The sequence below is a fragment of the Aotus nancymaae genome, unplaced genomic scaffold (genome assembly GCF_030222135.1).
Source record: "Aotus nancymaae isolate 86718 unplaced genomic scaffold, 86718_ANA_hifiasm-v0.15.2.pri h1tg000057l, whole genome shotgun sequence".
NCBI lineage: Eukaryota > Metazoa > Chordata > Mammalia > Primates > Aotidae > Aotus > Aotus nancymaae.
The window spans coordinates 25,151,907-25,162,017 of NW_026988471.1; the positions used below are offsets into that span (position 1 = coordinate 25,151,907).

Consider the following 10,111-nt stretch of genomic DNA (forward strand, 5'->3'; position numbering starts at 1 on the left):
CATATCCTGAGGGGACCGTGCCTGTCTTAGGTCAGGGAATCACGCATGCAGAGGCACTTCTATCCTTACCCATCACTGGGAGAGGGAGCTCTTGTGTCCCCCTGCCCTGTCTTAGGCGGTGGTGCCTATTTGCATGTCTCCCAGTTGCCCGTCATCGGCTAACCGGTCCAGCTCACCAGGTTTAGAGGCGGTAGGCAGTACTGATAGTACCATTGTTCCTTAAGCCCATCTCTAGTTCTCGTTCAGCCATCTCCAGCTTGTGATAGGGGACCTGTAAGGGCTGCATTTTTATAGCCTCGATCTGTGTCCTAATAAATGCCATGACTTTATTAAATATGACCGGCCCAATAGAAAGGAGGAGAAGGAGGCCAAGCAGTGGGCCGAGAAGGGGGAGGACATAGGGAAGAAGACCATTCCACCCTCCCCAAAGTGGGTTATCAGCAAGCGCTTTTCTCCTTCTTGCCAAATCCGCTTGCAAGGCTTTTATCTTGTCGCTAACAATTCCTGACTGATTGACGTAAAAACAGCACTTTTCTCCAAGAGCCAGGCATATTCCTCCCTTCTCGGCGGTGAGAAGATCCAGTCCACGGCGATTCCGGAGGACAACTTCTGCGGGAGAGTGTATTTGATTTTGAATAATATTTATGGTTCCTGAAAGCACCCCCACATCATTGATAAGTTGCTCAGAGAGAGCTTGGTAAGAACGTAGGGAATAGCTTAACCCTGCGGTACCGGTTCCAACTCCAGCAGTCACTCCCAGGGCGGCTAGGAATGGGAGGAACTGTAAAGCTCTTTTTCTACGCCCTGCTAAGAAATCAAAACTGGGAATGGGTACGGCTGTGTCTCCGGGAAGGACACTGGCCTCTGGCAGAAGGAAGGCAGGTAAGCAACTGCCAGTCCAATTGTTAGGGAGATAAGTATAAGCTAGGTTGTTGCCACATACAAAAACTTGACCCGGTGGGGAAAAGATTTCTTGACTAACATTGGTATGGTTAGAGCAATTGCAAGCGAGCCATACCGACCCTACGTCCAGGTCAAAGGAATTGTTTCTAGGGGGTTTACTCACGCAGGTGACATTGATGCAGTTGATATGATGCAACTGGACAGGAAAAGGGAGGCTATATGTTCCATTTGTAGCACCAGATATTGAATTACTAGGTATTGCTATGGGAAGAGGGGGGCCAAACGTCATACAAAGCCAGCAATCTGAGTTGTTTAAGTATCCAGAATCATTGAGAGCCTTGTGCATAGCTTCTAGAATGCTTCGGGTATTTGAACTCAGATCTTGGGATCTAGGCCTTGGTAGGGCTAGGGGATGGTATGATAGAGATGGAAACAAGGCTTGCAAGGTTTTTCTAACATGGTGAGCCTTCATCTGGTCATGCGGTCCTCCCCCATCACTAACACCGACCTGGGGAGAGGATGACCAACAGATGGTCTGTCCAACTTTATTGCTGGGGCAAGAGGCTTGAGCGAGCTTATAAGAGACACCATAGGGGGATGGGATGGTGTAATCTCCCCCAAATGTCTTTGCACGCTTAGAAAGTAGGACCGCGGTGAAATACGTCTGGTTTTTATGTTGGCATTGTGCAACTGACTTATAGCATGACGAGTGAACAGAAGGGGTATTATAATCAGAACAGTTGCATTTGGGTAAGGGGGAGCCAGGGGGTACTATGGCGACTATTGCCTTTCTAGTACATACATAATGGGGTTTTGCACCTATACCAGTACTTGTTTTCCCATTAGTAAGATAAGCTGTCTTGTCTGAGCAATCCTGGGATTGAACATATGCTTCTGGGGGCTTCTCGGCTGTAGTTGAGCAGTCACAGGGGTTACCGTACGCTGCCTGCAGTACCTGGTTGATGTCGTATGTACCGCCGAAGCCTGCACGGGTTCCAGGGAAGAGAGCGGTCAGAAGGACGGCAAGAATCAGCATCTTCGTGGCCTGTACGGGAAAACCAGATAATCCTCAGGGTTCCATATTCTCCCTGGGAGTATTGCTATGAGTATTTTCTGTGGCTTTGGTGTCCATTTGTTTAACCAATCTTTCTGGAAGCCATCTGGCTGAATCAACCTCTTTCGCGTACACACATACTGATCCTCTGCCCCAAATGGGGACAGGGTCGGGTCCATGCCAAACGCCTGTCATAGGGTCTTTCCGTAACACAGAGGCATATTGCTTCTGCGACGTGGAATGCCAATGCCGTTCGGCAGCGGAACGTCCTTCGTTGTCCAAAGTTAAAAAATTTTGAATAAAGAGTGTGATACGAGGTTTCTTGGGGACCCCTTATGGGGGTACCATTTCCCCTTTTTTATTTTATTTAAAGTTGTTTTGAGTGTGAGGTGAGTTCTTTCGACTATTCCTTGTCCTTGTGGGTTGTATGGGATTCCTGTAACATGTTGAATGCTCAGTTGCGTGCAAAATCGATTAAAGGCAGTGCTAGTGTAACCTGGTCCATTATCAGTTTTTATTTTACGCGGGCATCCCAGCGAAGCAAAAGCAGCTAGAAGGTGTGCAATAACGTGTTTTGTAGCTTCTCCAGTTTGTAGGGTAGCAAAGATGTATCCGCTGCAGGTGTCAACACAGACATGTACAAATTTAAGATTGCCAAATTCTGGGATGTGTGTGACGTCCATTTGCCATAGGGCATTTGGGACAAGACCTCGGGGATTAACCCCGAGGTGTGGAACTGGCAAATGTGGAGCACATTGGGTGCATGCTTTTACTGTTTGTCGGGCCTGTTCACGAGTGATGTGATGTAGTAGTCTGAGGGATTGTGCATTGAGATGATGTAGGGAGTGTGAATGCTGTGCCTGCTCTAGGGGATTGGTGGTGGTAGAGGTTTGTACTAGGAGAACACGAGTTGCCAGATCCGCCTTTGCATTTCCCGAGGCTAATGGTCCAGGCAAACCAGAGTGAGCACGCAAGTGCCCAATATAGAAAGGATGAATTCTTGAGATTAAGAGTTGTTGAAGCTGATAAAATAACTTGGCAGCAGTGGATGCTTGTCTGATAATGGGGGCCGTTTCTAAGTTGGGAGTAGATAAAGCAATGTATGCGCTGTCAGTATAAACGTTAAGAGGATTGTTGTGAAATGTGGAAAAAGCTGCTATAACTGCATGTAATTCTGCTAGCTGAGCTGAGGAAGAGTGGGATTGAAAACTAACAGTTTGATTTTTAGCTACAAAGGCTGCAAGCCCCGTGGATGATCCATCGGTGAAGACCGTAACCCCATTAGGAATGGGTTGTGATTTTGTGTTTTTTGGGAAAATAAACTCATGTTTGTTGACAAAGTCAAGTAGTTTATCAGGTGGATAGTGGTTGTCAACAATTCCAGTAAATGAAGCAAGCGCTATAGGCCACATCTCAGTACTTTGCATAAGCCAATGGACTTGATTCTTTGCATAAGGCTGGATTATAATAGCCGGTTCCTGGCCAAAATATTCCTTTCCTAGGGTTCTTCCTTTGATGATGAGGCTTGCTACCATGTGGTAATAAGGTTCCATTACTTTAGCTGGTGTACTGGAAAGGTAATTTATTTTGGACTGAACTTCACTTTGAGGGTCTACTGCTGGAAATGCCAAGGCGGGGGCGGAAGATTGCACCGCGTATGGCGGAGGGCGGTTCTGAGATGGCGGCCATTCTGGATTATGATAACGTGCAGCCTCGTCCTCAAGATCATCCCAGTTAATTCCCTCGTCTATTCCCTCATCATCAGAATTTTTGGCCCTTTCCATGAGCCACATAATTCTCTTTCTATACTTCGGGTGTTTTAGTTTTTCTTTTAGTCCCTTAGCCACTCGTTCTGCAAATTTTTCTAAGGAACAGGAAGAAGCTTTTGCAGCGGCTTCCTTTTGTTCCTCTTTTTCCGAGTCGCTGTCGAAAGACATTAAATCGACGTCCTCGGGTTTTGGTTTACTATCCCCCTTTGTTTCAATTGGGGATCCTAATTCCTCCCCCTGGGACCCAGGTCCCGGGGAAACATTTTTGTTTGAGCCTTGTAAGCAAGTTTCTCCTTGAGTAATCACATTGGCAATTAGTGGGTCAGAATGCCTTTGAGAAATGATTTCATCTATTAAATTCCAATAAGAAAAGGCAGTTACTGGGACCTTCTCGGGCCCGAATGTACTATAATAGTCCCGAAGGGCATCTCCAACTCTTTTCCACCGTTTTCCATCTATCGATCCCTCCTGAGGAAACCAGGGACAAATGTCCTTAATATAATCAAAATATTTACATAATTGCTTAGCTTTAACCTTTACTCCTCGCGCCTTTAAAGTCTTACTAAGTCCTTGTATGAACATTTGTTCATATGTTGGCTGATTTCCTGACCCACGATACCGTCGTCCACTCACCAGAGGGCGAGACCGCAGCAGGCTCCCGCGTCGTCTCCTCTCTGGACTTGCTGAGTTCTGGTTCGGCCGCTTCTGACGACACCCCTCACAGGATCCCTCGTACTCTTTGCCCCACGTTGGGCGCCAGACTGTCCCGTCCTGCAGGACAAACAACGAGGACGAAGGAGAGGGTGTGGGGATGGAAATGGGGCAGGAGATGCGAAGAATGGAGACAAGACAGGAGTCTGATCAAGTCTCGCTTATTCACCCGGGGAAAGCGGTATAAGAAGGGTAGAAAGGAGGAAGAAAGGGAGGTAGGGGAAGGAGTGCTGTCCTCATTGCGGTTGGGAAAGTCCGGTCACATGATTTCTAGTAAACTGTAATTTGTCTTTTTGAAACAGAGACTAGACTGCAGGGCACCACATGGCTTGTGGATCACAGAGGTCTGGCAAATGCCTCCCACAGGTCCCTGTCCTGGCTGATAAGACAGAGGCCTGGCGGATGTTCCGCAGAGGTCCCTGTCCTGGCTGATAAGACAGGGGCCTGGCGGATGCTTCCCACCGGTCCCCCTTTTTATTAATATTATTTTATTAGGAGAGGCTGAATGGCATATCCTGAGGGGACCGTGCCTGTCTTAGGTCAGGGAATCACGCATGCAGAGGCACTTCTATCCTTACCCATCACTGGGAGAGGGAGCTCTTGTGTCCCCCTGCCCTGTCTTAGGCGGTGGTGCCTATTTGCATGTCTCCCAGTTGCCCGTCATCGGCTAACCGGTCCAGCTCACCAGGTTTAGAGGCGGTAGGCAGTACTGATAGTACCATTGTTCCTTAAGCCCATCTCTAGTTCTCGTTCAGCCATCTCCAGCTTGTGATAGGGGACCTGTAAGGGCTGCATTTTTATAGCCTCGATCTGTGTCCTAATAAATGCCATGACTTTATTAAATATGACCGGCCCAATAGAAAGGAGGAGAAGGAGGCCAAGCAGTGGGCCGAGAAGGGGGAGGACATAGGGAAGAAGACCATTCCACCCTCCCCAAAGTGGGTTATCAGCAAGCGCTTTTCTCCTTCTTGCCAAATCTGCTTGCAAGGCTTTTATCTTGTCGCTAACAATTCCTGACTGATTGACGTAAAAACAGCACTTTTCTCCAAGAGCCAGGCATATTCCTCCCTTCTCGGCGGTGAGAAGATCCAGTCCACGGCGATTCCGGAGGACAACTTCTGCGGGAGAGTGTATTTGATTTTGAATAATATTTATGGTTCCTGAAAGCACCCCCACATCATTGATAAGTTGCTCAGAGAGAGCTTGGTAAGAACGTAGGGAATAGCTTAACCCTGCGGTACCGGTTCCAACTCCAGCAGTCACTCCCAGGGCGGCTAGGAATGGGAGGAACTGTAAAGCTCTTTTTCTACGCCCTGCTAAGAAATCAAAACTGGGAATGGGTACGGCTGTGTCTCCGGGAAGGACACTGGCCTCTGGCAGAAGGAAGGCAGGTAAGCAACTGCCAGTCCAATTGTTAGGGAGATAAGTATAAGCTAGGTTGTTGCCACATACAAAAACTTGACCCGGTGGGGAAAAGATTTCTTGACTAACATTGGTATGGTTAGAGCAATTGCAAGCGAGCCATACCGACCCTACGTCCAGGTCAAAGGAATTGTTTCTAGGGGGTTTACTCACGCAGGTGACATTGATGCAGTTGATATGATGCAACTGGACAGGAAAAGGGAGGCTATATGTTCCATTTGTAGCACCAGATATTGAATTACTAGGTATTGCTATGGGAAGAGGGGGGCCAAACGTCATACAAAGCCAGCAATCTGAGTTGTTTAAATATCCAGAATCATTGAGAGCCTTGTGCATAGCTTCTAGAATGCTTCGGGTATTTGAACTCAGATCTTGGGATCTAGGCCTTGGTAGGGCTAGGGGATGGTATGATAGAGATGGAAACAAGGCTTGCAAGGTTTTTCTAACATGGTGAGCCTTCATCTGGTCATGCGGTCCTCCCCCATCACTAACACCGACCTGGGGAGAGGATGACCAACAGATGGTCTGTCCAACTTTATTGCTGGGGCAAGAGGCTTGAGCGAGCTTATAAGAGACACCATAGGGGGATGGGATGGTGTAATCTCCCCCAAATGTCTTTGCACGCTTAGAAAGTAGGACCGCGGTGAAATACGTCTGGTTTTTATGTTGGCATTGTGCAACTGACTTATAGCATGACGAGTGAACAGAAGGGGTATTATAATCAGAACAGTTGCATTTGGGTAAGGGGGAGCCAGGGGGTACTATGGCGACTATTGCCTTTCTAGTACATACATAATGGGGTTTTGCACCTATACCAGTACTTGTTTTCCCATTAGTAAGATAAGCTGTCTTGTCTGAGCAATCCTGGGATTGAACATATGCTTCTGGGGGCTTCTCGGCTGTAGTTGAGCAGTCACAGGGGTTACCGTACGCTGCCTGCAGTACCTGGTTGATGTCGTATGTACCGCCGAAGCCTGCACGGGTTCCAGGGAAGAGAGCGGTCAGAAGGACGGCAAGAATCAGCATCTTCGTGGCCTGTACGGGAAAACCAGATAATCCTCAGGGTTCCATATTCTCCCTGGGAGTATTGCTATGAGTATTTTCTGTGGCTTTGGTGTCCATTTGTTTAACCAATCTTTCTGGAAGCCATCTGGCTGAATCAACCTCTTTCGCGTACACACATACTGATCCTCTGCCCCAAATGGGGACAGGGTCGGGTCCATGCCAAACGCCTGTCATAGGGTCTTTCCGTAACACAGAGGCATATTGCTTCTGCGACGTGGAATGCCAATGCCGTTCGGCAGCGGAACGTCCTTCGTTGTCCAAAGTTAAAAAATTTTGAATAAAGAGTGTGATACGAGGTTTCTTGGGGACCCCTTATGGGGGTACCATTTCCCCTTTTTTATTTTATTTAAAGTTGTTTTGAGTGTGAGGTGAGTTCTTTCGACTATTCCTTGTCCTTGTGGGTTGTATGGGATTCCTGTAACATGTTGAATGCTCAGTTGCGTGCAAAATCGATTAAAGGCAGTGCTAGTGTAACCTGGTCCATTATCAGTTTTTATTTTACGCGGGCATCCCAGCGAAGCAAAAGCAGCTAGAAGGTGTGCAATAACGTGTTTTGTAGCTTCTCCAGTTTGTAGGGTAGCAAAGATGTATCCGCTGCAGGTGTCAACACAGACATGTACAAATTTAAGATTGCCAAATTCTGGGATGTGTGTGACGTCCATTTGCCATAGGGCATTTGGGACAAGACCTCGGGGATTAACCCCGAGGTGTGGAACTGGCAAATGTGGAGCACATTGGGTGCATGCTTTTACTGTTTGTCGGGCCTGTTCACGAGTGATGTGATGTAGTAGTCTGAGGGATTGTGCATTGAGATGATGTAGGGAGTGTGAATGCTGTGCCTGCTCTAGGGGATTGGTGGTGGTAGAGGTTTGTACTAGGAGAACACGAGTTGCCAGATCCGCCTTTGCATTTCCCGAGGCTAATGGTCCAGGCAAACCAGAGTGAGCACGCAAGTGCCCAATATAGAAAGGATGAATTCTTGAGATTAAGAGTTGTTGAAGCTGATAAAATAACTTGGCAGCAGTGGATGCTTGTCTGATAATGGGGGCCGTTTCTAAGTTGGGAGTAGATAAAGCAATGTATGCGCTGTCAGTATAAACGTTAAGAGGATTGTTGTGAAATGTGGAAAAAGCTGCTATAACTGCATGTAATTCTGCTAGCTGAGCTGAGGAAGAGTGGGATTGAAAACTAACAGTTTGATTTTTAGCTACAAAGGCTGCAAGCCCCGTGGATGATCCATCGGTGAAGACCGTAACCCCATTAGGAATGGGTTGTGATTTTGTGTTTTTTGGGAAAATAAACTCATGTTTGTTGACAAAGTCAAGTAGTTTATCAGGTGGATAGTGGTTGTCAACAATTCCAGTAAATGAAGCAAGCGCTATAGGCCACATCTCAGTACTTTGCATAAGCCAATGGACTTGATTCTTTGCATAAGGCTGGATTATAATAGCCGGTTCCTGGCCAAAATATTCCTTTCCTAGGGTTCTTCCTTTGATGATGAGGCTTGCTACCATGTGGTAATAAGGTTCCATTACTTTAGCTGGTGTACTGGAAAGGTAATTTATTTTGGACTGAACTTCACTTTGAGGGTCTACTGCTGGAAATGCCAAGGCGGGGGCGGAAGATTGCACCGCGTATGGCGGAGGGCGGTTCTGAGATGGCGGCCATTCTGGATTATGATAACGTGCAGCCTCGTCCTCAAGATCATCCCAGTTAATTCCCTCGTCTATTCCCTCATCATCAGAATTTTTGGCCCTTTCCATGAGCCACATAATTCTCTTTCTATACTTCGGGTGTTTTAGTTTTTCTTTTAGTCCCTTAGCCACTCGTTCTGCAAATTTTTCTAAGGAACAGGAAGAAGCTTTTGCAGCGGCTTCCTTTTGTTCCTCTTTTTCCGAGTCGCTGTCGAAAGACATTAAATCGACGTCCTCGGGTTTTGGTTTACTATCCCCCTTTGTTTCAATTGGGGATCCTAATTCCTCCCCCTGGGACCCAGGTCCCGGGGAAACATTTTTGTTTGAGCCTTGTAAGCAAGTTTCTCCTTGAGTAATCACATTGGCAATTAGTGGGTCAGAATGCCTTTGAGAAATGATTTCATCTATTAAATTCCAATAAGAAAAGGCAGTTACTGGGACCTTCTCGGGCCCGAATGTACTATAATAGTCCCGAAGGGCATCTCCAACTCTTTTCCACCGTTTTCCATCTATCGATCCCTCCTGAGGAAACCAGGGACAAATGTCCTTAATATAATCAAAATATTTACATAATTGCTTAGCTTTAACCTTTACTCCTCGCGCCTTTAAAGTCTTACTAAGTCCTTGTATGAACATTTGTTCATATGTTGGCTGATTTCCTGACCCACGATACCGTCGTCCACTCACCAGAGGGCGAGACCGCAGCAGGCTCCCGCGTCGTCTCCTCTCTGGACTTGCTGAGTTCTGGTTCGGCCGCTTCTGACGACACCCCTCACAGGATCCCTCGTACTCTTTGCCCCACGTTGGGCGCCAGACTGTCCCGTCCTGCAGGACAAACAACGAGGACGAAGGAGAGGGTGTGGGGATGGAAATGGGGCAGGAGATGCGAAGAATGGAGACAAGACAGGAGTCTGATCAAGTCTCGCTTATTCACCCGGGGAAAGCGGTATAAGAAGGGTAGAAAGGAGGAAGAAAGGGAGGTAGGGGAAGGAGTGCTGTCCTCATTGCGGTTGGGAAAGTCCGGTCACATGATTTCTAGTAAACTGTAATTTGTCTTTTTGAAACAGAGACTAGACTGCAGGGCACCACATGGCTTGTGGATCACAGAGGTCTGGCAAATGCCTCCCACAGGTCCCTGTCCTGGCTGATAAGACAGAGGCCTGGCGGATGTTCCGCAGAGGTCCCTGTCCTGGCTGATAAGACAGGGGCCTGGCGGATGCTTCCCACCGGTCCCCCTTTTTATTAATATTATTTTATTAGGAGAGGCTGAATGGCATATCCTGAGGGGACCGTGCCTGTCTTAGGTCAGGGAATCACGCATGCAGAGGCACTTCTATCCTTACCCATCACTGGGAGAGGGAGCTCTTGTGTCCCCCTGCCCTGTCTTAGGCGGTGGTGCCTATTTGCATGTCTCCCAGTTGCCCGTCATCGGCTAACCGGTCCAGCTCACCAGGTTTAGAGGCGGTAGGCAGTACTGATAGTACCATTGTTCC

The 10,111-nt window shown here is 47.6% G+C and overlaps 1 protein-coding gene across 1 annotated transcript; it reads right to left on the minus strand.

Annotated features, from left to right (window-relative positions):
* Positions 1-181: 181 nt before the first annotated feature.
* LOC135269633 (uncharacterized) lies at positions 182-10,105 on the minus strand. Its single transcript, XM_064363760.1, has 6 exons — positions 10,069-10,105; positions 9,306-9,529; positions 5,410-6,894; positions 4,802-4,865; positions 4,360-4,583; positions 182-1,948 (listed from the first exon to the last, which is right to left on the minus strand). Exons 1-6 carry the CDS (start codon positions 10,103-10,105, stop codon positions 182-184), a joined length of 3,801 nt encoding a protein of 1,266 aa, XP_064219830.1.
* Between the last annotated feature and the right edge of the window lie 6 nt (positions 10,106-10,111).